The 27461-nt window shown below is 45.4% G+C and overlaps 1 protein-coding gene across 1 annotated transcript in view; it reads right to left on the minus strand.

The window, feature by feature from the left end:
- Positions 1-929: 929 nt before the first annotated feature.
- The window catches only part of CCNY (cyclin Y), a 106805-nt gene continuing 80273 nt past the window's right edge, over positions 930-27461 (minus strand). The window contains exons 4-10 of the mRNA XM_069547366.1: positions 26658-26758; positions 12939-12974; positions 11238-11295; positions 11026-11145; positions 6257-6423; positions 2773-2935; positions 930-2148 (exon numbers count right to left, since the gene is read on the minus strand). Coding sequence (XP_069403467.1) covers positions 2032-2148; positions 2773-2935; positions 6257-6423; positions 11026-11145; positions 11238-11295; positions 12939-12974; positions 26658-26758 — 762 coding nt within the window. The 3' untranslated portion in view covers positions 930-2031. The remainder of the gene's footprint in view (positions 2149-2772; positions 2936-6256; positions 6424-11025; positions 11146-11237; positions 11296-12938; positions 12975-26657; positions 26759-27461) is intronic.

Below are 27461 nucleotides of genomic sequence, written 5' to 3' on the forward strand. Positions count from 1 at the left end.
CATTGAAATATTTACATAATTCAATTTTCAAATCTCTCATTCAAATAAAAGGGATAAAAATAAGATGTCTGCTTGAAAGGCAGCAAAACCTCTTTCCTGAAATGGATCGGTAAAGTAAGATACATGGGAGGAACTAATTTATTTGAGAGGTATTCATAGTCAGCTAAGAAAATATGTCCCTTTTTAAGCTATATAGTTTAGGGAATATAAAATGGTATTTTCTACATTTTTTGGGGGGGTCTCTATTTCATGTTCTAAATCCAAATCTTACTTGAAGAGAGCAGCTGATTTTGGAACCCATATGGAATATACTGATACAGTTACAATGGAAAGGTAATTAACTTTTCATATTCCGCTTGTTTGCTTTTGAAAGTTTAAGCCAGAAAGAATCTGACAGTATTTCTGGCCCACAGAGCTGGGTTTACACATGCTACAAACTTCAGGGCCATCTGATGAGCACTGGGCTTCGTGTTCTTGGGCTGCTTGGCTGTTTCTGAGTCCCTCCCACTAACAAAGCATGTCTCCTCAGGGGCAGGCATGTCTGGGGAGCAGGTGTATGCGTTCAGGGCACAAGACAAATAACAAAAGATTCCAGAGTTTCCCAAGCTCACACAGGAGGGTGGTAAAACACAGATTTATCTACTGCCATTTGCCTCAAAGACCTGATGAAGGAAAAACTTAGAAACCTCTGTCATTGTGACCCGAGAAAATGTGCAACCCCCAAAGCACTGTATACTTCACTAACCCAGATTCTTAGACTTAACTGTGAGGTTCTGTCATTAACCCTTTAATTTTCCTTGCTATAAAAGCTTTCCATCTAGCCCATAAGGAAATGAAGAACAGTGAGAAATGAAAAAGGACGGTCATAATTAATGACATGTAAACCTTCACAGCTTTAGTTTCATATAACTTCACTAAGCACCCACAAATGAAAGCGCAAGTTGAGTTTTTTATTCAATCGTTCTGTGAAAAATACCTCGGTAAATAGGAACAGTCTGCCCTTCAGTGGTCTTCCATGTGATACCCACCCCCACCCCTTTTTTTTAAATTTTAGATTTTTAAAAAATTTTTATACAAATAGACTAACTTTGATTTGAAGTAAACATATAAAAGTTGAGAGGAATATTGCTTGCACAATGGACGTGGAAGTAGAGGAGTCGGGTGGGCAGGGCGAGGAAGGGGCTGCCCCTTGGGGCAGGCAGAGAGACAGACCACCGCAGGATCAGAAGGCACAAGCACCCATGTGATCTAGAATGTTCGTGGGGGAGGAGCTGGGGGAAGGGAGTCGTCTGGTTCAGCACTACAGTCAAGCTGATCCGCCACTGTGGAGAAAACCGGCTAGGATAAAGGTGCGCAGACACGGGACAAGTGCCCCCCTGGAGAGCAAGAAAGCTCAGAAGACAGCTCGCAGGAGTGGTGCAGAGAAACAGCCAGTGCTATTTATTTGGATGTCTGTGCCATGGTGGGTACAAACTATATTCTCTGCTCTGTGGGACCAAAACCAAAACAGAATAAAACAAACAAAAATCCCCCCCAGATCCCCGAGAAGCAGCAAGAAGGAATGCAAGAAGTCTTAACGGGACATACTGATCCGGGTGGGGTGGTGAACGCGGCGCGCGCCTTTAATGCGCATCCAACTTTGTCACCTAGGCCGGGCTCTCCTATCAGGGTGGTTCGGCTACTGACCGACGGGGACATAGGGAGCAGGCCAAGCCGCTCTCCCTGCCTCTATGTGACTTCCCGTCCCTTCCCTGCCTCCTCCAGGGTTAGAGTCTTTTTCCTCCACGAAGGAAGCGCTGACCCGGGGCTGGGAAGGCGTGGACGGGATCCCATGGCACCGACTCCGCGTCCTCGGAGCCCCGCTGCGCGTGCGCGCAGCCTGGAGGCGCTCATCAAGGCAGCCTGGCAGAGCTATGAATTAAAAAGAAAAGGAGAGGGGAAACAAAAACAAAACCACCCCACGTCTGTCTTTTCTCGAACTAAAGGAGAAACTGAGGGAGATGGCACGGCCTCCGGCAGGGACGCCCACAGTTAGGAGATGATGGCCGGGGACCACCGGGGCAGAGTCAGATTGTCAGCACTTGCTGACCGCTTCCTCGTGGGTCTTCTCAGGTCCTTGTACTTGTCCTCGCAGAGGCGGGAGATGGCCTGAGGGGCAGGAGAGAGACACTCACATCAGCCCCGGGGCCAGTTCCCTGGCCACACTCTCCATCCTCGCAGTGGGCCAGCACCGTCCCCGACACTGAAGACAACTCGGGATGAAGGTGCTGAGGGCCCCGCACCTCCACTGGAAGACAGCTCTGACACGTGAGCCTTCTTCCCACACCTGCAGCCGCCAAAGTCGGATGGAAAGAGCCTGGTGCAAGTGCAAAGCCGAGCTATACGTAAGACACAAGTGTCACACAGCTTCACAGTGACGGCCCTACACCCAGGTCAAGACCAACAACAAGGCTGTGGAGAAAATGCTTCAAAAAATGAAACAAGTGGGTTCAGACCTTTCTGGATTGCCAATCATAGGGTCATCTGGTATCTTTTCCCTTATAAAAGTGAATGCTTGTTTAAAACCGGTTTTAAAAAACTTATTTGATTTAAAAAACAGAATCAACGCACATTAAATAAAAACCAGTACTGAGGTTATTAAAAGTATGAGGTTGTACCAATGCAATCCAGGTCATCTGGTCCTTATTTTTCGATGACTGGCAATGGCAGGAACTAGCCTGAGCACAGAGCTCTGCCGCAGGAGTGTACCCTCAGGACGCTGGTGCCTCTTACCTCCAGCTTGTGGGCCCTCTCCCTGCTCAGGGGCTCCAAGGGGAAGCTCAGGTTGTTGGCTTCCGCCAGAGAACGAAGATCAAAATAATACTTGGCATAAACACTGGAAGGAACGTTGATGTTGAACTGGAGCAATTCAAGGAACTGTCGCTCTAGCTCGTTCCTGCAGAGGAAGACAGAAACGCGCAGCTCGGCCGCCGTCCCCACCGCGGACGGCCCAAGCAGGCTGCCGGACACAGAGGCCACAAGACCGCGCCCTCCAGGAGAAGCGCCATCTCACCAGCGGCCCGCTTGGACGCAGAGTTGCCATCTCACCACCAAACTCGCGATAAAAGCCAAGCCCATCTGGTCCAGTGCCCAGAAGGATGAGGCCTGATTAACTGGGATGATCAGTACCAGGAAGTGCTTCAGGGTGACCCCAACACTGAGACCAAGCACGTGTATGTGTGCACACACATATGCATGCAGCAGGCTCTGGCCTCACCTCACCACATGAACCATCAGTTCAAACATGGGGCAGAAGACACAGTTAGGAGCTGTCAGAGTCCAGTGAGACTGGACAGCTGCCGAGAGGACAGGCCTCCAAGACCCAGAGGATCGCCTTGCTGGGAGGGAAGGGTGGGGAAGCGATGAGCAGCTTCCTCAGGACCATGGGAGTGGAGGGAGGAGACCACCAGTCTCAGCATGCACCCACCCAGCCACCCTAACCCTAAGCCTAACCCATCACCTGCAGGGTCTGTGAGGACCCACAGCTGGGCCACCCATATGATTTGACAGGTCTAGGTGGGCCCAAGAACATGCATCTCTAGTACGCTCCTGCTGCTGAGTCTTCCTTCCTGCCGAAAACTTGGATAACAGCTCCTGATTCATAAAGGAGCCAACCCCCTTCTAGCTGGATGAAGCCAGAACACATTGTAAAACGTCCCCCATCAGCAGGCCCAGCTCTTAGCAGTCAGTGGTGGGGGAGAAGCATTCTCAGGGAGAGGTCTGTCTGTCAGCACTGGTCCTGGGCCAGACTCTCAGCTCTAGGCCACCCTCCGGGCAGCACCCTGGACTCACTTCTGTCGTTTATCACAGTCTCCCCTCCTCCCCTCCTCCGAGCCATAATCCGTGACATCTGACTGCAGCCTGGCCCCAGCACAGCACCTGACACACAGCTGGTGCTCAATAATTACTGTTATTAATTATTGAATGGAGTGGACCAAGATTAGCCTGAGTGGAGGGATCAGGGAAAGCTTCCTGGAAGTGACAGCTGAGCTAAGTCTGGGAGGCGGTAGTGGCTGGTTCCCTGACAGCAGCTCTCAGGCAAAAGATAGCTAAGAAACCTTAGCAAGTTGTTATCGAAGGCCTGAGCGCTTTGGAGGGAAAGATCAAGACATTGAATTCGGTTCATCTAATCAGAAGGGCTGCTTCCATGCAGCTTTGAGAAAGGAATTAAGCCCCAAATGTATATGTGATGTCAAAATCTACTCTTCTAATCACTTTTATTTATGCCTGCTCTAAGTCAGACTTAGATCATCCTGTGAAATTCAAGAATCCAGGTAAGGGCTTAACAAGACTTGTGAGCTGCCTGTGGACACACTGCCACCTAGTGGCCACGTGGTGACACTGCAGCTCCCATTCTCCAATGCCAGGAAGAAACACCAGTAAGAGAGCCAGAGAAGCTATTCCCACCCCAGACGGTTATCTAGACACCACTGCCTTTTGTTGAGGGTATAACCAGGATTGAAGTCGAGAGGAATCTGGTTTCAAACAAGGTGGCAGTTTCCCCAGGTTCCTTAGAGGAAAAACAGCCTTCCTGAATATTTATTTTTTAATGTTTCTGTTTAAGTTTTGGGGGAAATAAAGATTTTAGAGTGGCTGTGTTTTCAAACTAGGGTAATACCTAGAAAATAAAAATAATTCCCCAAATTTGAATTTCCAAACGATAGCAGTACCTCCTCCAGGGACATCTGACAGCTTGTTATATGATAAATCATCATGTCTGACTCTTTGCATCCCCATGAACTTTAGCCCGCCTGGCTCCTTGTCTATGGGATTCTCCAGGTAAGAATACTAGAGTGGGTTGCCATTTCCTTCTCCAGGAAATCTTGCCCAGGACATCGAACCTGAGTCTCTTTCATCTCCTGCACTGGCAGGTGGATTCTTTACCATTAGCACCACCTGGGAAGCCTAATTACCAGTAAATAGTTCTGATGTAAAATTTTATAATAAGTAAATTCAAGCCAATAAATAAAAACATTTCAGAAGTATTAGTTACATTAGGTCATTACTGTAAAGAAACCCAGGTGAATTGATGCCACTTAGCAACTTGTGAATGGGGCTCTACAATGGAAGAAAGAGTTGTTTCATCACCTCATGGCCTATTGACTTTTCTAGAAAAATGAGCCTACTTTTAAACACCAGCTACTAAGCGGCAATCCCACTCCTGGGCACAGACTCCAAAGAGTAGGGCCTCAGGGAGGAATCTGCACAGTGATGTTCACGTTTACAGCAGAGTTATTCACAGCAGCCAAAAGGTGGAAGGGACCAACTTAAGGTCTGTATGACAATTCTCTTAATAACTGTTTCCAGCTTGAAATAAAATCAAGACTTAAAAAAAATTTAATTTTCTTATTCTTGCTATCAAAAACTTCGTATTTTTCTTACTTTTGAAGGATAAAGAATAACAGGTGCAGGAGAGAGTCTTACTGGTCTGTAGGAGGAAAAGGCTCTGTGGCAAGAGATGCATGAACATAAACAAGTGTCCCCAGGGCAGACAAAAGCGAGGGGATGCCCAGCCCGCCAGCAACCAGAGGAAGGGGCAGGTGGGGTCCAGGGACACAGATGGCGGCTGGGACACAGTGGAACCTCCTCTAGCAGGAGGAGGTTGTCCGGCTTGAGGAAGCTGGACAAAAAGATGAGAAAAACGTCAGTAAGAATTGGGTCAGCGATGCAGAAGTTCATCCTGACTGTTCCCAAAGCAGCTCCTTTCGTCCTGACCCCACTTCCTGAACACCCAGCCCCAGGGACCCCAGGCCCCGGGCTGCAGGTGAACCCAGAAAAGTGCCCTGAGAGAGAAGCGGCCTGACCGGGAAACACAGGAGGACCCTGAGGGACAGAAAGTGCATGTGAAGCCAAGTGAACTTGCAACATGAGACAGAAGCAGTGACAATCTCCTCTGGAACTGAGCAGCGGCAGGGAGCACTTTAGCCCATCTGCTGCCTGTTGTCAGTCTGCAGTGAGTAGTGGGGATGAACCCCACCGCAGCCGGGAAGCAGGAAGGTAAAGCAAGGTTCCCTGGAACATGGTTTCAGAGACTCGATTCACAAGCCAGAAAGCGTTACCAGTACCCGTCTGGGACCCAAGGGACGAGATGCATAGGTTTTTGTAAATCCTATCCGCAACCGTGTCCTTGCTCGGCCAGCTTACAACAGACGCACAGCCACAGCCACTCACTCCACCCCGAGCTCGTCCACGCGGGGATGCCCCCGCCCACACTCACATATCCTCCACCGTAATGTCCTTCAGGATCTGGCAGTAGTCCACGTTCCACACCGCCTGGTCGTCCCACACCTTGGAGGCCAGCAGGATGGCCCCCAGAACAATCCGCTTCCAGTTGGCCGGACAGATGTCAATCTCTGCGTATGTGAGAAGCCGTTCGAGGTACACCTGGAAGACACGAGCACACCGGCGCCCTTCATGCCTAAGCCACAGGCAGAGGGGGAGTCAGGGGCTCCCTCCCAAGCTGCAGCAGCCCCGATGGCCTCGGCAGCCCGTCTGTGCGGCCTGCGGTCTGTGAACCGGGGCCCAGGTGGGGAGCCCCAGGGAGGCTGACTGGGGCCAGCACCTGTCTGCCTCTGCCACCCAAACAGGAGCTCTCTGCCTCGAGATGGGGGCCGGCACTCAACTGTCTGCTAAGTCAGTAAACAGACGAGTGATGATGGTTCTTTTGCTTAAAAGGTTTTTGTTCTGCTTCCATTGCTTTACTAAAGAAAAGTCAATCTTTCCATCTTAAGAAGCAGGATTTTTATGGCTGATCTCAGATACCAGGTCCTCCTCAGACTGGATGAGGGGCACAGTATGAAAGACAACATACAAATCATGAGAAAGAAATTACTAATGTAACCACAAGGACAAAACAGCCATACCCAATGAGCTGCCAAGAGGCCCTAAGGTTCCTGAGAGGTGATGAAACAGGAAGCCATCACGTCCACCTTACTGCCTCACCCTGGACCGGTGACCCAGCCCCGCCACCGTGGCTGCGTCTCTCCCCGGGCTGGGCAGCTGCCCTCCTCCACTGTCTCCCCCGAGGAAGCCAAGTCCCCTGAGGACCACGCCCGGGCCTCACTCCCACCGTGTGCCCAGCATCCAGCCCGGGGCTGGGTCAGGGAGCGGCCCCCGCGTGCTGGCCTCAGGGACACAGGACCCTGAAGGAAGGACGCTCTGGGTGTGGAATGTGGCTACGAGAGAGCAGGTCTAGGGAGGCCTGAGTGGATGAGATGACCACAGCAACGGCATTCAGGAAGAGCCGCAGTCGGGAAACTCAGGCCCTGGATTGAGAGACAGGTGTGGGGGAATAGGGGGTCAGAGGAGACCACTCAGGGAAGAGCCCACTCTGCGGTGCTCAGCACAGAACATCTGAGAGGCCTTCACAGAGGCCTCTGAGGTCACGACACGTGCCCGCCAACCGTACTCTATGGACCTTCGGGGCACTTCCAAACGTCTCTCAGGGACAGAACAGCACCGGGCTAAGACAACCACTGGTGAAGAAAAGTAGGTCACTCAGCAGACTTCAATCATCTTTTCCGTTGTTCAGGTTTTAGCTTTAATGGCATTCATTACATTCAAGGAGCAGGAAGAGTAAGCTCATGTTTTAGATCATTATTTCTGTGTGAACCTGAAATTCTTCAGCGAGAGACCCAGGCCAGGCTGAGTGGAATTTTAACTGGACACCAACCTCAGGAGCCCAGACCATGTATGTTACAAAGTCTGATGACCAACTCTTCTCACTCCACTAAGAAAAGAATTTTTTAAATGTGCCACAAAACTGTACGAAGAGTAGAAAACTGAGGCTGGATCTAACTCCAGAGTTTTTGAAGCAATCATTATGGACACTCTTCAACCAGATCCCTAAGATGCTGCTGCTGCTGCTGCTGCTGCGTCGCTTCAGTCATGTCCGACTCTGTGCGACCCCATAGATGGCAGCCCACCAGGCTCTGCCATCCCTGGGATTTTCCAGGCAAGAACACTGGAGTGGGTTGCCATTTCCTTCTCCAATGCATGAAAGTGAAAAGTGAAAGTGAAGTCGCTCAGTCATGTCCGACTCTTTGCAACCCCATGGACTGCAGCCTAGCAGGCTCCTCCATCCATGGGATTTTCCAGGCAAGAGTACTGGAGTGGGGTGCCATTGCCTTCTCCCCCTTAGACACTATTCCTTTTTATAAATGAGCTATGTAAACCTCTCCAAGCTCCCCAGTGAAATAGCTTCTCACTGACTCAGTACAAAAAGAAGGTTATTCAATTTTGTTCTTACTTAACCACAGTAGATAGATATTAATAGGTACACTGCTGCTGCTGCTGCTAAGTCACTTCAGTCATGTCCGACTCTGTGTGACCCCATGGACAGCAGCCCACCAGGCTCCGTCGTCCCTGGGATTCTCCAGGCAAGAACACTGGAGCGGGTTGCCATTTCCTTCTCCAGTTAACAGGTACACTAGGTAACATTTAAGATAATGTTTGGAAAAAACCAGGCATCTACCACATCTGATATTCCACTAAGATGAACTAGAGAAATTAGATATGATAACACACTCCATTACCGAGGGGAAGCAGATGTTATGTTTGGGGAGAAGGAATTCATAATAAGCACCACATAATAGCATGTAATTTGGCAGAACTTGCCAAGAAAGCTATATTCAAGGGTCAGCTGTAATTTCTTTAGTAAACTCCCACTTGGGTATTTTAATTTTCTGCCAAGTAAAATAATATACGATTGATTTTTTTCTGAACACCATTCCCTACACCATTGCTAATAGGACACTGCTGCTCAATTAAAATTTCAGATTTAATTTCCTAAGAAGGACCATCCTGAGAGTCTCTAGAAAATACAGGTTAGTGAGTGCTTACAGAGTGTTCAGGTGACTGTACAAAATAAAGCTGTTCGAAGGCATGGCGTGGGGGAGGAGGGGAGAAAGAAAGTGCAAACTCATGGACTCCAGGGTACACAGGACCACACTTACGAGGATGCTGGGTTTCCCTGTCCATCACAGAGAGCAGCTCCAGGTCCGTTCACTGTAGACTCTTACCACAACTCAGCTGACTGGGCCTCCCCAGTGCTTCCTATTTGCTAATATTTGAGGTAGCTGGATTCCTCACTGGACTCTATCTGAACAACACTTTTGACCTTGGTAGAAACCACTAATGTGCCCTATAAAGGGGGTTCTCTGGGGTCAGAATAGATAGATTCCACAGGTGGCCTCTTCACCAGAGCGCCGGCCTCTGAGAGGCACTTTGGGGCCAAGTGACAGCCCTCAGGGCTGCCCGGGGGAACCCAGCTGGGCTGGCATGCCTGGTGCTCCCGGACACACGCAGCAGCAAGTGGCTGAAGGCTCTGGAAGGGTCTCCCACAGGCAGGCAGTGGTCTGGTCCCCTGCGGGCAGCCGGGCAGAGCTAACTGTGGTCTTCCCTGCCTCCTCCGGGCAACAGGCCAGGCCACCAAGGGAAGGCCCAGGAGAAAGGCAGAGAGGGATACGGCCCACCAGCTCTAGCCCAGACCTGCTGTGAAGGGTTGCTGCAAACCTGGAGAGACAGGTGGGAACCATCACACGCAGGGCTCGATCGGAACACAGAGTTGGCTGCCTGCGGCATCCAGGCAGACCCTGGAGACTCAGTCTGCAGAGCTGTGCTTGTTGTGAGGGCCCCCGACGCTGCCCACCTGTCAGCTGTAGCCAGAGGTGCTCATCTCCTGCTAAGCCACCAGCTGATGTCCCAGGACAAGGGAGGATTTCAGCAGCTCCCACGACTGACAGACACACACCACTCCCACAGCACTCCCAAGACAAACTAACCACCCACGTCTGCTCAGAGACAGGGGAACAAACTCTACATGTTCTCAACAGAAGTCTCTGCAGAAACTACGTCTTTCACAGGACACAAAGCTTCTTCACACTGATAAATCCAAACTCGAAGGTGCTACAGGGCAAAGTCAGGTCACCATTTTCTTCAGAATGGAAGGCAAAAAAAACCTACCACATAGCATCTTGAAGCAAGAGCTTCAAAATAAATCTTTCTTCAGGGCGTCAATTTAAGTACTCATTATCTGATTTTCTTCCCCTTCTTCCCTCTTTGTCACAATCTCCCTTCATTAAAATGTCAACCCTGCCGCCTGCAGGGGGTTTTTTGAGGACTTGACATCCTTTGGAGGAACGAAGCTGAGCCATAAATATGCTTCTCAGTCATGACCTCAGGGTCTATCAGCACGCCACATCACCTGAGGAGGATTTGCTGGATGTCTGTTCACCTGTCAGGGGGCAAGTTCCAGGAGAGAAGGAATGCACAAACAAACCAGTCCTACGCCGTCAGCTGAGAACACGGGGCTCTCAGTGTGGCGGAGAGGCGGATGGTCTTTACACTCGTCGTCTTACCACAGGGTCTCTTCTCAGGGAACTGCATGGGCCCGCGGGGCAGCCCACGCACTGGCAGAGCCCATTTCTTATCTGAGTGGTGCACAATGGGAAAGGTCAGTGACAGTGGGCTCTGCTGTTAAAGCTGCTTCCCCAATGAGATCGGAGCTAAATCAACCGTCCCTAAGGTTTTAAGAATCTAAGGAAGGTTACAGGTTTTTAACTTGAGTCAATGTGCAGATTATGTCCACACTGTCTCTGAATGTCTCGTGACTGTCTCTGAATGTAAGATGAATGTCTCATCTTACAGACATGTATTTACACAAAAATCACAGAGGAGAAGGCAGCAATTACAGCAGTCCTTGCAACGTAGGGAACCAACACCACAAACCTGGACATCAATGAGGTGGCCCTGGTCCTTCTCAGCACTGTGGACCCTGCATGGGTCGTTTCAGCTTGCCTGCTTCTGAGTGTGATCTGACAGGGGGCTTTAGGTGGGACTGCGGAACAGACCACATGCCCTCTTTTGGGAGATCCAGTTGCTATTCTGGATAAAAGACAACCCTGAGGTGGCTGGGGTTCCTAGGTCTACAGTGGACATTCCCACCTGCACCCCACTCCATGGCCAGGTCATCCTGCGGGCACTCACCAGGGTGACGATGGCACATTCTGCAGTCAGCTGAGCAGCACTGAACAGCGTCCGAACAAACCGGTAAATCTGCTTCTGCTCTGGGTTGTGTTTGTCATAATCTGGTGGCACTTCGGATTTCTGGGGAGGGAGACATTGTCAATGACTAGCTGGCCCACAGGAGCCACAGAGACATGACTGGACCACACCCTGGGACCCAAGGGGAGGGTTACCGAAAGAGGGTGAAGGTTTTCATCGAAAATATCCAAGAGCATCCTTCCATCTGGGTCCCTGGGGAGGAAAGTAACAGAAAATGGAGTTTCCCTTCTGTAACAGAGTGCCAGTCAAAATGAAAACAAAATATATTCTGATTCAACTGTTATTTCAAGAAACAGAGGCAGTACTGTTAAGAGATGCTACTGATTATTCATGAATTATCATTTTTGGGAGACAATACTTAATCACTTTTGAATAGTCCATACAATAAAGGTTATGAACCCTCATTTAGTAAAGTAAAAATCAAAGACTTTCATTTCTTGAGTTTTCAAATGCAGCAAATCTGAATTTCTTTAACATCTTGTTTCTGAGCAAAGTTTGATGGATCTGTTTAAACCACAACTACATTGTGGTCAACACAAAAGAAGTCTGAGGTTTTTAAGAATGAACACGCAGTGTGTCCTGGAAATTAGTCTGAAATTCTCACAGCATGCAGCTTAACCACTTCACTACTGAGGGGCTTCATGACTGTATTTTTAAAAGGATTTTATGAATGTATTTATCTTTGGCCGCACTGGGCCTTCGCTGCCGCGCGGGCTTTTCTCTAGGTGCTGTGCAGGCTTCTCGTTGCAGAGCATGGGCTCTAGGCACACGGCCTTCAGCAGTCATGGCACGTGTGCTCAGTGGTGGTGGCTCCTGGGCTCCCGTGCACAGGCTCAGTAGTTGTGGTACGAGGGCTTAGCCGCTCTGCAGCGTGCGAAATCGTCCTGAATCCGGGATCAAACTTGTGTCTCCTGCACTGGCAGGCGGATTCTTTACCACTGAGCCATCAGGGAAGCCCCACAACTCAATTCTGAAAAACAACAGGGGCATGTAGAAAAGTGTACCTGGCTGTTACCAAGCCGGTACCCGCACAGACCCATTTAAAGGGGTGGCTCTCTCTGTGAACACAGGCAGAAGGGGCGCTGGGCTCTGGGGGGGCCACACCCCGCTAGTGACGGCTCTGCTTCCACCTGACTTATGTCATTTGAGTGAAAATAAAAAATTTTCTTTGGAAACCGCTGCTTTGCTAACAGCACGTAACGTTCCAACGTCAGTTAGGCTCCCGATTTTCAAAAGCTGCAGATCTGTCTCTGCCATGCACCCCCGTGGCACACACTACAGTTTCTGTTCTATGACTTACTATCTGCAAAAAGACGAAAGAGAGCTTCGCAGAACAGCTAACTTGTTATATGATTTTTCCATGATTCCGTGTTTCAATTCACTTCTAAAATTAACTGAACTATCTCCAGACTCCCATCAGAGAGGATTTCTACCACCTTAAAAGAGTTTATGACTAACTTTACAACAAAACTGTTTCTACTGAATTGAAACTATAAACTTCTTTTTCATATGAAAGCTGTGCACAGAAACTTGTTGAAATATTTTATAGAAGACTGAATATTTAAGTGAATGACACAGAAAATAAAGTCAAGAGGAGGCTGAATACTGTCAAGAAACTCTGTTCTCTTTTGCTGACTTCATTTGGTTTCCTCTGACTCAGAAGCAGTTCAGTACTTCTCTGGGAGGTGTGGATAAACTGTGTTACCTTTACAGATTCTATGAAAGTGAGATAAGAATACAAAACTCAAAGGCTGAGGCAACTAGAACACAACAGGAAAAATGTAATTGCTGATAAAGTGATGTTTTCAGCACAAAATTAAACAAAATCCACATACCTGTTTTTGATGTGGTAATATATTGCGAGAGCTACACTGTAAAATAAAATGCAGGAGTTCAGTGTTTCATAAGCATATTCAAGATGTTATAGTTTCCCTGGCATCAGTCTGATCATAAATGTTTAAAACTTAAGTACAACGATCCATGTGAACAGCCCCCATTTAATTCAGAATGCTGATTAAGAATATGCACTCTTTGAAGTAAATCAATCAGGTATTTATACCCAGCAGTTATTAAATCTTTTCTAGAAACACCAAAACTTTGTGATATTCAGAAATAAATTTCTCTACCTGAAATTTTAAGCTTTCCTCACTTTATAATATAGTCATTATGTAAAAATTAAGTGATGAAATTAAACTCCTCTAGAGGTCTCCCAATTCAGCACCTGCTATTTTAGACAATCAGTGGTTTCCTTATAACTACCAGAAAAACGTGAATATTACCCACAGTGGTTTAACATTTTTTCTCTTAAAATCAATAACCTCTTGACAATCTGCCTAACTTATTCATTCATCTGCTGAAATGGTACTTACCTCTTATTTGTAATACCTTATACTTTAATACTTTAAAATTTCATTTTACATTTTAAAAGAATTTAATGAAGATATTCCCATCCCCTGAATTTTCAAGTACTGTTTCTCTGGTTATAAAATGAGATATATTCATATTGTAGAAATTTTTGGAAAATAAAGTATCCAGAAAATAATTCCTCTGCCCGAAGATGATTACTACCAGCTTGAGATACAGAGACATCTATTCCTAGTTACCTATAAATTATGTGTGTAAGGAAGCAGGCTGGCATCCCACTTTCATCCTCATTAACATGTTTCTTACCATTAAAACGTTACTCAAAAATACAATTTTAAATGGCCGACTATATTCCATATTCCACCATACTACTGAATAATTTGTTAACCATTTCTCTATTCTTGAACATTTAAGTTGTTTATAGTATTTTGCAATTATGATTAACACCATAATATTCCCACAAATAAACATTTTGTGACCTACAACTCTTATTATTATTTCCACAAGAAAACATCCTGTAATTGGAAACAGGAGCTCTAAGGTCATTAATAATCATAAGGCTCCCCCAAACATACCTCCCAAAATCTTTGCAGAAAAGCTGTACCAGTGTACACCTCCTCACCAGTGTCTGTCTCACTTCACCTTCACCAACGCTCACCTTGAATGTTTTGAAAAAATGTTCTCCAGCTGGATAGGGTACAAAGGGTAACTGCTTTCAACCTGAGTTTCTTTGATCACCTATCAAGTGGGCAGGGTTATTCAGGTTGAACTGTTCAATCTTTTTATTACTTCCTCCTTTGTAACCTGTCTAGATCCTTCCACAATTTTAAAATTTACTGAGGAGGCCAATTTTTTTTTTTTTTTTAAGCTTCTAAGAACATAGCTAACTGGCTGCATCAGATTGTGCTCTGGTCTCTGAGCCCAGGAACTGCCACCCAGGGCCCCAACATAGAGCGAGCAGACTGAGCCCCAGACACCTCCCCTCACTTGGCGGTGCCCACCCAGAGCCCGGGCATGCACGCTGGACTCCAAGCGGGCCCGACGTTCACCCACGACCTGACACAACAGCTCATTCACTCTGCCGAAAGAGAGCACGTTCTCCCAAACCTCTCTTTCCAGATCTATGAATTCAAGAGATTTTAGACAAGCGTGAAAAGTATTCCCGAGCAAGTGTAATATATTCGTTCTCCTAACATCCTGAAAAGCATCTAAACTGATGAAGGAATTGTAATTGGGGTGAAGGGACTTCAAAAGTTTAAAAAATAATGGTACAGTTTTCCAAGGACCTTCACATACATGCACCTAAAAAAGCCCTGCCATGAGAAATAATAAATGTTACCGATTCTATTTTATAAATGAGAAAATTCATGTAAAGATATCAGATGTCAGGATTTCTGACTTATATAATGGTTTTGTGCCCTTTCATTCTATAATGCTGGCCTCTGCAAAAAAAGGAAGAGATACTGTTTTATTCATTTAAAAGTCACGCTGTGATGATTAAATTGAATGTTTCATATGATGGGTTTGGTAAAGTGATTACTTTAATTGCTTTAATTGGTTGAGGAAAAAGTAAGGTCCCTGCTTTCCCTGTGAGGGAACATGTCATAGGAAAAACATCACTGGACTAAAGTCAGACCAGCTAGGCTCAAAACCTGGCTCCTTCATGAGTTAGAGTTCATCCACCCCTCAGAGCCCTCACTTCCTCATCTATAACATTCGGACACTTCAACCTGCATCGCAGAGTAGTTATTATAATCAAATGAAGTAAATAAAAGCATGATCTCAAATATAAAGTTCTCAAATGCAAGTTACTATTATTACTGCTGTTGTTGCCCTATGAATAATCACCACCTCTGGAGGTCTTCCAGCCTCTGTGGAGGGAAAGTCTCAGGGCCCCAGGTTACTACTATCTCCCATATCTCCAGAGCCGAAAGCCAGGTTGGACATTATCATGACTCACACCCCCGTGAAACACAGGGATGCTCAGAAGGCCAATGTCCACTCAAGGTCAAACCCCGAAAGTGAGAAAACCAAGCTGAGGATGCACGTGTGGTCCAGCTCCACTGGCCAGTTCAGCGGGTCACCGTGAAAGCAGCAAGCGACTCTTGGGGACAAAGCCTGGCCAGCTGGAAACGGAATCAATCCCAGGCTTCACTCCCAATGGCCAGCTTGGGAGGCCTGGCCAGTTGGCCACGTCCTCAGAACTGGCGAGGTCTCCCAGGACAGGCCGACCGGAGGGCTAGAGCAACCGCCTTAGTTGCAGAACTAGTGGAAAGGGGAGCCTGGAAGGAAAAGATGTTATTTTCTTGCCCAGGAAAACAAACCCCATTTCTCTGACAGCTAGCACCACCCTTGCCTCACTTCTGACCTAGAGCTAGGTCAGAGGTGCAGGGTTCTGGAAGGTCTACGAAGCTGCTCTGACCCTGAGGCCAGGGGCCATGGATGGTGTGGGCAGCTGCAAACAGCTCCTCACCACCTGCACCCATCCTCTGAGCACCAGCCCCATGCTTGTACACAACTGGAGGCCTGGGGTGGTTACAGGGGCACCGTGGTAGATGGCAAACTCTGAATTCATGCCACAGATATCAGCATTCAGGGGAAAGATGGGGAAAATCAAGTTCTCAGGGAAGATATCATGCCTGTGGAAAAAAATAACAGAGTCGTGTGGAAACCTGTCACACGTCTGCTTCTCTTTGACCTTTCAACTCTCCACCCATTCCCTAACCAGAATGTGCAAATATGTTTGCTCTTTGGGCAATCCCCAATTTACAAAAGAGTTTTCTTAAAAAAAAAAAAAAAAAAAAAATATATATATATATATATATATATATATATATATAATAATTTTATTTCACAGTACCTTTCAGTTCCTGGATTTCTATTTGGGTCTTTTTGTAACCTTACTCTTTTTTCTGGCTGTACCGACCAGGGATTGAACCCGGGCCACAGCCATGAAAAGCCCAGAATCCTGACCACTAGGCCACCAGGGAACTCCCCAGAAGGTTTTCTTCTAAAATTAGCTTACAAAGCAGTTGTTAGAACCTAGAGCTTTTCTCAAAGGTCAAAAGTGGTTAACATAAGGTGAGTTCAGCCTATGAATGCCCTGCTTTGTCCACAGGAAGCTGAATGACTGATTAGTGAGTTTGTATCAATTTTAACATCTTGGGGGAGGAGGCCACAGGGCCCTTAGCAGGTGGCAGGATTTCAGAACAGGAGGGCATTCAGACCTTGCACACCCTGCCCTTCATGACATGCGTTCCCCTTGTGAGGGCAAAGGCCCTGGCTGAAGTCTTCCAGGCCGGCTAACACCTCAAAATGACCGTCACCAAGTCATGTGTGACTTACCGGATTTAAAGGGAAGGATTCTGATGGTATGTCTACAGTTAGGGTCCACCCTGCCAAGCTCTCAGATCCACAATGGACATTTTTAAAAACAGGGCACATTTTAAACCAAATAAGCTATTGCCTGAAGGCATCTCAAATCTGGGTGGTGTCCAGGGAAGCCACAGCGTCCACACTGGACTCTTCCCCTGGACACTAAAGCCTTACCACTGCCGTAGCTTTCCAGCTTCTCTTCCTCTTTTTTTAACATTTTTTTATTGAAGGATAATTGCTTTACAGAATTTTCCTGCTTTCAAACCTCAACATTAATCAGCCATACGACCCCACAGACTGTAGCCCACCAGGCTTCTCTGTCCATGGGATTTTCCAGGCAATAGTACTGGAGTGGATTGCCGTTTCCTTCTCCAGGGGATCTTCCCAACCCTGGGCTTGAACCCGGGTCTCCCATATTGTAGACGCTTTACCGTCTGAGACACAGCTGATAGGTATATACATATCCCCTACCTTTTGAACCTCCCTCCCATCTCCCTTCCCATTCCATCCCTCTAGGTTGATACAGAGCCCCTGTTAGACAGAGTTTCCTGAGCCATACAGCAAATTCCCATTGGCTATCTATTTTATATATGGTGATATAAGTTTCCATGTTACTCTTTCCAAACATCTCACCCTCTCTTCCCCTCTCCCCATGTCCATAAGTCTTATGTCTGTTTCTCCACTGCTGCCCTGTAAATAAATTCTTCAGGACCATCTTTCTAGATTCTGTATATGTGCGTTGAATACGATATTTATCTGACTTACTTCACTCTGTTCAATAGGTTCTAGGTTCATCCACCTCATGAGAACTGACTCAAAGGCACCTTTTCATAGCTGAGTAATACTCTGTTGTCTATCTGTACCACACCTTCTTTATCCATTCATCTGCCGATGAGCACCTAGGTTGCTTCCATGTTCTAGCTATTGTAAATAGTGTTGCAATGAATAATGGGGCACGTGTCTTTAAATTTTGGTTTCCTGAGGGTATATGCCTGGGTCGTATGGTGGTTTTATTTCTAGTTTTTAAAGGAATCTCCATACTGTCTTCCATGGTGGCTGAATCAATTTACATTCCCACCAACAGTGCAAGAGGCTCCCTTTTCTCCACACCCTTCTCCAGCATTTACTGTTTGTAGACTTTTTTTAATGATGGCCATTCTGACTGGTGTAAGGTGACATCTCATTGCAGTTTTGATCTGCAATTCTCTAGTAAAGAGCGATGTTGAGTATCTTTTCATGTTTGTTAGCCATCTATGTCTTCTTTGGAGAAATGTCTGTTTAGGTCTTTTTCCCACTTTTTGATTGGATTGTTTGTTTTTCTGGTATTGAGTTGTATGAGTTGCTTATATATTTCAGAAAGTAATCTTCTGTCAGTTGTTTCATTTGCTATTATTTTCTCCAGACAGCATTCTGAGGGTTGTCTTTTCAGCTTGCTTAGTGTTTCCTTTGCTGTGCAAAAGCTTTTAAGTTTAGTCAGGTCCCACTTGTTTACTTTTGTTTTTATTTCCATTACGCTAGGTAGGTCACACAGGATCTTGCTTTATGTCATCAAGTGTTCTGCCTATGTTTTCATCTAAGGGTTTTTATAGTTCTGGTCTTGTATTTAGGTCTTTAATCCATTTGGAGTTTATCTTTGTGTATGGTGTTAGGAAGTGTTCTAATTTCATTCTTTTACATGTAGATCTCCAGTTTCCCCAGCACCATTTATTGAAGAGGCTGTCTTTGGCCCATTGTATATTCTCGCCTCCTTAGTAAAAAATAAGGTACCCATAGGTGCATGGGTTTATTTCTGGACTTTGTATCTTGTTCCATTGGCGTATATTTCTGTTTTTGTGCCGGTACCATACTGTCTTGATGACTGAAGCTTTGTAGTATAATCTGAAGTCAGGAAGGTTGAGTCCTCCAGCTCCATTCTTCTTTCTCAGGACTACTTTGGCTATCGGGGTCTTTTGTGTTTCCATGTTAATTATGAAATCTTTTGTTCTAGTTGTGTGAAAAATGTCATTGGTAATTTGATAGGGATCAGAGTGAATCTGTAGACTGCGTTTGGTAGTATAGTCATTTTCACAGTATTGATTCTTCCTACCCAGGAACATGGAATATCTCACCATCTGTTTAATGTCATCTTTGATTTTTTTCATTAGTGTCTTATAATTTTTTGTGTACAGTTCCTTTGTCTTCTTCAGTTCATTTCAGTTGCTGAGTTGTGTCTGACTCTTTGTGACCCCATGGACTGTAGCATGCCAGGCCTCCCTGTCCATCACCAACTCCCGGAGTTTACTCAAACTCATGTCCATTGAGTCGGTGATGCCATCCAACCATCTCATCTTCTGTCGTCCCCTTCTCCTCCTGCCCTCAATCTTTCCCAGCATCAGGGTCTTTCAAATGAGGCAGTTCTTCACATCAGGTGGCCAAAGTATTGGAACTTCAGCTTCAACATCAGTCCTTCCAATGAATATTCAGGACTGACTGATTTCCTTTAGGATGGACTGCTTGGATGTCCTTGCAGTCCAAGGGACTCTCAAGAGTCTTCTCCAACACCACAGTTCAAAAGCATAAATTCTTTGGCGCTCAGCTTTCTTTATAGTCCAATTCTCACATTCATGTGACTACTGGAAAAACCATAGCCTTGACTAGACAAACCTTTGTTGGCAAAGTAATGTCTTGGCTTTTTAATATGCTGTCTAGGTTGGTTATAACTTTCCTTCCAAGAAATAAGCATCTTAATTTCATGGCTGCAGTCACCATCTGCAGTGATTTTGGAGCTCAAAAAATAAACCCTGCCACTGTTTCATTGTTTCCCCAACTATTTACCATTAAGTGATGGGACCAGATGCCATGATCTTCATTTTCTGAATGTTGAGCTTTAAGCCAACTCTTTCACTCCTCTTTCACTTTCATCAAGAGGCTCTTTAGTTCTTCTTCGCTTTCTGTGGTAAGGGTGGTGTCATCTGCACATCTGAGGTTATTGATATTTCTCCTGGCAATCTTGATTCCAGCTTGTGCTTCTTCCAGCCCAGCGTTTCTCCTGATGTGCTCTGCATAGAAGTTAAATAAGCAGGGGGACAATATTCCACCTTGACGTACTCCTTTTCCCATTTGGAACCAATCTGTTGTTCCATGTCCAGTTCTAACTGTTGCTTCCTGACCTGCATACAGATTTCTCAAGAGGCAGGTCAGGTGGTCTGGTATTCCCATCTCTTTCAGAATTTTCCAGTTTGTTGTGATCCACACAGTCAAAGGCTTTGGCATAGTCAATAGAGCAGAAATAGATGTTTTTCTGGAACTCTCTCGCTTTTTCCGTGATCCAATAGATGTTGGCAATTTGATCTCTGGTTCCTGTCTTTCCTAAATCCAGCTTAAACATCTGGAAGTTCTTGGTTCACATACTGTTGAAGCCTGGCTTGGAGAATTTTGACCATTACTTTACTAGTGTGTGAGATGAGTGCAATTGTGCGGTAGTTTGACCATTCTTTGGCATTGTCTTTCTTCGGGATTGGAATGAAAACTGACCTTTTCCAGTCCTGTGGCCACGGCTGAGGTTTCCAAATTTGCTGGCATATTGAGTGCAGCACTTTCACAGCGTCATCTTTCAGGATTTGAAGTAGCTCAACTGGAATTTCATCACCTCCACTAGCTTTGGTCATAGTGATGCTTCCTAAGGCCCACTTGACTTCACATTCCAGGATGTCTGGCTCTAGGTGAGTCATCACACCATCTCGATTATCTGGGTCTTTAAGATCTTTTTCGTATAGTTCTTCTGTGTATTCTTGCCACCTCCTCTTAATATCTTCTGCTTCTGTTAAGTCCACACCATTGTGTCCTTTTGTCCTTTGCATGAAAAGTTCCCTTGGTATCCCTAATTTTCTTGAAGAGATCTCCAGTCTTTCCCATTCTATTGTTTTCCTCTATTTCCCTGCACTGATCACTGAGGAAGGCTTTATTATCTCTCCTTGCTATTCCTTGGAACTCTGCATTCCTTTTCTCCTTTGCCTTTAGCTTCTCTTCTTTTCACAGCTATTTGTAAGGCCTCCTCAGACAACCATTTTGCCTTTCCACATTTCTTTTCCATGGGGGTGGTCTTGATCACTGCCTCCTGTACAATGTCATGAACCTCTGTCCATAGTTCTTCAGGCACTCAATCAGATCTAATCCCTTGAATCTATTTGTCACTTCAACTGTATAATCGTAAGGGATTTGATTTAGGTCATACCTGAATGGTCTAGTGGTTTTCCCCACTTTCTTCAGTTTAAGTCTGAATTTGGCAATAAGGTTTCTTTTTTGTGTTGACTTTGTCTGGTTTTGGTATCAGGGTGATGGTGGCCTCGTAGAATAAGTTTGGAAGTGTTCCTTCCTTTGTAATTTTTGGAAAGACTTTTAGAAGGATAGGCATTAGCTCTTCTCTAAATGTTTAACAGAACTCTCCTGTGAAGCCATCTGGTCCTAGGCTTTTGTTTTTGGGGAGATTTTTGATCACAGGTTCAATTTCAGTGATTATAATTGGGTTGTTCATAATTTCTATTTCTTCCGGGAAGATTAAACTTTTTAAAGAATCTGTCCATTTCTTCCAGGTTATCCATTTTATTGCCATATCAGTTCAGTTCAATTCAGTCGCTCAGTCGTGTCTGACTCTGCGACCCCATGAATCGCAGCACGCCAGGCCTCCCTGTCCATCACCAACTCCTGGAGTTCATTCAGACTCGTGTTCATCCAGTCAGTGATGCCATCCAGCCATCTAATCCTTGGTCATCCCCTTCTTCTCCTGCCCCCAATCTCTCCCAGCATCAGAGTCTTTTCCAATGAGTCAACTCTTCACATGAGGTGGCCAAAGTACTGGAGTTTCAGCTTTAGCATCATTCCTTCCAAAGAACACCCAGGGCTGATCTCCTTCAGAATGGACTGGTTGGATCTCTTTGCAGTCCAAGGGACTCTCATAGTTGTTCATAATAGTCTCTTATCTTATAATCCTTTGTATTTCTGCATTGTCTGTTGTAATCTCTCCTTTTTCATTTCTAATTTTGTTGATTTGATTCTCCTTTTTTTCTTGATGAGTCTGGCTAAAGGTCTGTCAAGTTTATCTTCCTAAAGAAGCAGCTTTTAGTTTTATCAATCTTTACTATTGTTTCTTTCATTTCTTTTTCATTTATTTCTGCTCAGATCTTTATGACTGCTCTCCTTCTACTAATTTTGGGGGTGTTCTGTCCTTTTTCCAGTTGTTTTGGGTGTAAAGTTAGGCTGTCTATTCGATGTTTGTGTCTTGAGGTAGGGTTGTGTTGCTATAAACTTCCCTCTTAGGACTGCTTTTGCTGCATCCCATAGGTTTTGAGTTGTCATGTTTTCATTGTTATTTGGTTCTAGAAATTTTTTAATTTTCCTTTTGATTTCTTCAGGAACCTGTTGGTTATTTAGAAACATAGTATTTAATCTCCATGTGTTTGTGTTTCTTACAGTTTTTTTCTTATAATTGCTATCTGGAGAAGGCAATGGCACCCCACTCCAGTACTCTTGCCTGGAAAATCCCATGGACGAAGGAGCCTGGAAGGCTGCAGTCCATGGGGTCGCTAAGAGTCGGGCACGACTGAGTGACTTCACTTTCACTTTTCACTTTCATGCATTGGAGAAGGAAATGGCAATCCACTCCAGTGTTCTTGCCTGGAGAATCCCAGCGATGGGGGAGCCTGGTGGGCTGCCGTCTATGGGGTCGCACAGAGTCGGACACGACTGAAGTGACTTAGCAGCAGCAGCAGAAGTCTCATAGCATTGTGGTCAGAGAAGACGCTTGATACAATTTCAATTTTCTTAAATTTACTGAGGTTTGATTTGTGACCAAGATGTGGTCTATCCTGGAGAATGTTCCATGTGCACTTGAGAAGGTATATTCTTCTGCATTTAGATGGAATGTCCTGAAGATATCAATGAGATCCATCTCTTCTAATGTATCATTTAAGACTTGTGTTTCCTTATTAGTTTTCTGTTTTGATGATCTGTCCAATGGTGTGAGTGGGGTCTCCTATTGTGTTACTGTCAATTTCTCCTTTTATGTCTGTTAGTGTTTGTCTTACGTATTGAGGTGCTCCTATGTTGGGTGCATAGATATTTACAATTGTTATGTCGTCCTCTTGGATTGATCCCCTGATCATTATGTGGCGTCCTTCCTTATATCTTGTGATATTCTTTATTTCAAGGTCTATTTTGTCTGATATGAGCATTGCTACTCCAGCTTTCTTTTGCTTCCTGTTTGCATGGAATATATTTTGCCATCTTCTCACCTTCAGTCTATGTGTATCTTGAGGTCTGAAGTGGGTTTCTTGTAGACAGCATATATATGGGTCTTGTTTTTGTATACGTTGAGCCAGTCTGTGTCTTTTTGTTGGAGCATTTAATCCATTTACATTTAAAGTAATTATTGATATATATGTTTCTATCGCCATTTTCTTAATTGTTTGGGGTTGATTTTGAAGATCTTGTTCCTTCTCTTGCATTTCTAGACTATATAAGTCCCTTTAACATTTGCTGTAAAGCTGGTTTCATGGTACTGAATTCTCTTAACTTTTGCTTGTCTAAAAAGCTTTTTATTTCTCCATCAGTTCTGAATGAGATCCTCACCAGGTACAGTAATCTTGGTAGATTTTTCCCTTTCAGTACTTTAAATATATCCTGCCATTCCCTTCTGGCCTGCAGAGTTTCTGCTGAAAGATCAGCTGTTAAATGTATGGTGTTTCCCTTGTATGTTACTTGTTGCTTTTCCCTTGCTGCTTTTAATATTCTTTCTTTGTGTTGTCTTTGTTAGTTTGATTAGTATGTGTCTTAGCATGTTTCTCCTTGGGTTTATCCTGTATGGGCCTCTCTGTGCCTCTTGGACTTGATTTGATGATTTCCTTTTCCATGTTGGGGAAATTTCAACTATAATCTCTTCAAAATTTTTCTCACAGCCTTTCTTTTTCTCTTCTTCCTCTGGGACCCCTATAATTCAAATGTTTGTGCATTTGATACTGTCCCAGAGGTCTCTGAAACTATCCTCAGTTCTTTTCATTCTTTTTACTTTATTCTGCTCTCCTGAAGTTATTTCCACCATTTTATCTTCCAGCTCACTGATCTGTTCTGCTTCAGATTCCTTCCAGAGTATTTTTAATTTCAGTAATTGTGTTGTTTGTCTATGTTTATTCTTTAATTCTTCGAGGTCTTTGTTAATTGATTCTTGCATTTTGCCCATTTTGATTTCAAGGTTTTTGATCATCTTTACTATCATTATTCTGAATTCTTTTTCAGGTAGTTTGCCTATTTCCTCTTCATTTATTTGGACTTCTGTGTTTCTAATTTGGTCCTTCATTTGTGTAGTATTTCTCTGCCTTTTCATTATTTTTTTTTTAAACTTAATGTGTTTGAGGTCTCATTTTCCCTGGCTTCAAGGTTGAATTCTTTCTTCCTTTTGGTTTCTGCCCTCCTAAGGCTGGTCCAGTGGTTTGTGTAAGCTTGGTATAGGGTGAGATTTGTGGTGAGTTTTTTGTTTGTTTTTCCTCTGATGGGCAAGGCTGAGTGAGGTGATAATCCCGTCTGCTGATCATTGAGTTTGTATTTTTGTTTTGTTTGTTGTTTAGATGGGGCATCCTGCAAAGGGTGCTACTGGTGGTTGCATGATGCTGGATCTTGTATTCAAGTGGTTTCCTTTGTGTGAGTTCTCACTATTTGGTACTCCCTAGGGTTAGTTCTCTGGTAGTCGAGGGTCTTAGAGTCAGTGCTCCCACTCTAGAGGCTCAGGGCTTGACCTCTTCATGTCCCTCTTCATCAGAGTCCTTGAGTAGTTTCATTGCTTGTTTCAACAAGAAGAAAACCCACCAACAGGGAACTATGGGTATCTCAGTAAGAGGGTGTTAAGAGTGTACAGCACAGGGAACTCTACCTGGTGCTCTCTGGTGACCACTGTAGGCACATAATCAACATCACAACATCACAGTAATGAGACAAACTGATACCATATACCAGTCGTCAGTGTCTACAACGAGGAGAGACCAAGTTGATGTGATGTTTTCTAGAAGAGTCCAGCATCTGTGGTAGTTCTTAAGACAGGTTTTTATTTTTTTTGCAGATACAAGTCATGACCTGATGAGACTGAGGGTGTCAGGTTGGACGTTCCACCCTTTGCATGCGAGACTCTGCTCTTCCTCTTGGTTTATTAACCACAGGTGACACCAAGAGAACTGGAAGGCAGAGGTCCACAGACGTCTAGGGTCCTCAGCCTTGGCTACCCATGAAACCCTCCTGGAGGGGCTGACAATCCAGATACTAGATGTGTGGGGCCAGACACACCTCGTGGAGCCCTTAAGCCCCTGTGGGGGCCTTGCAAGTGCAGTATGGCTAAAACCACTGATGCACAAACCACACACATGACTTTGGAGCTGGCACCTCCCAGACTCAATACCTAAGTATCCAACTGTCACCCAGATTTCCTGCTGGGCCCCTGAGTGTCTGTGTCACAACCAGGGGCAGTGTGAAGTCATCCCCAGGGGAAGTGCTGAGCAACAGAGTCGGAGGCCCAGGAAACCCACTGGCCCCGGAAGGCAGGTCTCAGACCCCAGGGAGGCTGGGCTCCAGGGCTGGAGTGGGTGCTAGCTATCAGGTCTCCAGGCTCCCACTCCCCAGCACCTCTCGTTCCTGGCATGAAGCTCCCAGGGCAAAGTGGCTTGACCAAGGGCAGAACAGTGGAGCGAGGGCACACATGGTCCCCTAGCTGTGAGTGTCCATCATGGGGTGGTGCCCACTGGTCACCACCACACCCTCTATCACCAATGGAACAAAGGAAGAAACTACATTCCCATTTAGGTCTTAGAGACATGCAACTCAGCCAACTCTCCAGGTGGGCCCACCTCTCACCTCTCCCCTGGAGGGGACACGGTCCATAGAAGACTATCCCAGTCTCCACTGCCTAGCAGGCCTAACTCACCTAACTCACCTAACTCACTTACATATGGGCATGTGCAGGAAAGGGTTTCTAGACCTGAAGGCCTGGCCCAATGGAACAGAAAGCATCTTATTTAGAGAGCAAACACTCACTGCACACAATGGCACAGAGAACTGTTAAACATGGATTCTCCTTAAATGAGTACAGAGGCAAAATATCCCAGGTTTTTCATAGTTAAACCTAGATCAGATCCCCAGCAAGTGGGTCTCTGTAACCTCAGTCAAGGCTTCCTACTACAATGCTGGGGGGCACACTTCAGGGAAAACCAGTGTTCCAACTCTCCCACTTCCCACTTTAAAATAAGGGAGCTGAAGCCCAAAGGGAAAGATTTTAATCCAAAGACTCCCCTTCCTCCCTTAAACCCCACTCTACAGCAGAAGCCCAAAGCAAAGGGTCTTCATTCCCATCCTCCCCGCTGGGGAGGGAGCCAAGGTCAGAAGCCTGCTGTCCTTGCTCCAGACAAGCACACTTCCACGGTGCCAGGCCTGCTCTCTACTGCAGCCCCAAGTCAAAGTGGGACCCATCACATTCTGACAGTAAAATTCAAGCAGAGTTAGGCTGGGATGGAGTTCATACAAACTGGGAAGGCAGAAAGCATGCACAAAAACAAAACTATGCTTAACTCACAATTTCAAGTCATTGAAAATTTTGGTCTTTTTTGTAAATGGTAATATACATAAATATTTTGAACACCTCCAAATTTTAACTCCCAAAATCACATTTTTAAAAGACTCCCTGAGTGTCAATGTCTTCCCTCTACCCAATCCTACCACTTACAGACCCCACAACCGAACAGTTAGCCAGCAGGTTAGGGAACAGAAAAGACATTCAGTGAAGGAAAAATGCGTATACCCACCATTTAATTGTATACTTGAGGTTTGGTTGACTGACTGTGCTATCATCTAGGAAAATAGTCGAGCAGGAGCTGTATTTCCTCGCTATTTGTCCTGGAGGATGCTACAAAAACAATGGCAACAAGACAAGAACAATTAAAAAGGGGCTCAAAATTCTTCCAAGGAACATCATCCCCTTCACCTTGAGACCAGCCTATAGAGGAAAAGTGTCTTACCAAGAAATGTTAATACTATCATCAAGTACAGCACAAAACTCACTTTCTTCCTACAGTGGAATTCCATGTTCTTCCTTATAAAAAAAGTCACCACCACCACTCCCGGTCTGAAACCTCCATCAGCTCAGCACACTCCCAAAATCGAGCATCAAAGGGTGTGCTGCAGAGTCCATAAAAATCACTGAGAAACAAGAAGCATGTACTCATCTCACCAGCAAAAGCCCATGCTTCAGGAGGCAACCTTGTGTGAGGCGCCAGAATTAAGACAGGAGTCCACAGCACCCATTTTTTTTCCTACCCCTGAGGTACAGTCAATTTGGGGACCATGGAAGATGCAGCCACTGTTAATTTAGAATCTCCTACTCTTCAATTTCACGAGGTGAAGATGTAAAGAAAAAAGTACTCCTTTAAGGGCAAAATACATTTTAAAGGTGAGAGTTATCTGATGCTTTTGAAAATATGACCCGTGGATGAGCTTCAGGTGGGGTGCCTATGGCAGCTGTGCATCTGGTTCTTTCAGGCTGTGTAAATTTTGAGCTCTTTGGAAAACTTTAGAACTGAGAACTATACTTCTAAAACATACTGCTAAAG

Source organism: Ovis canadensis, chromosome 13 (assembly GCF_042477335.2).
Source record: "Ovis canadensis isolate MfBH-ARS-UI-01 breed Bighorn chromosome 13, ARS-UI_OviCan_v2, whole genome shotgun sequence".
In the NCBI taxonomy this organism is placed as follows: domain Eukaryota; kingdom Metazoa; phylum Chordata; class Mammalia; order Artiodactyla; family Bovidae; genus Ovis; species Ovis canadensis.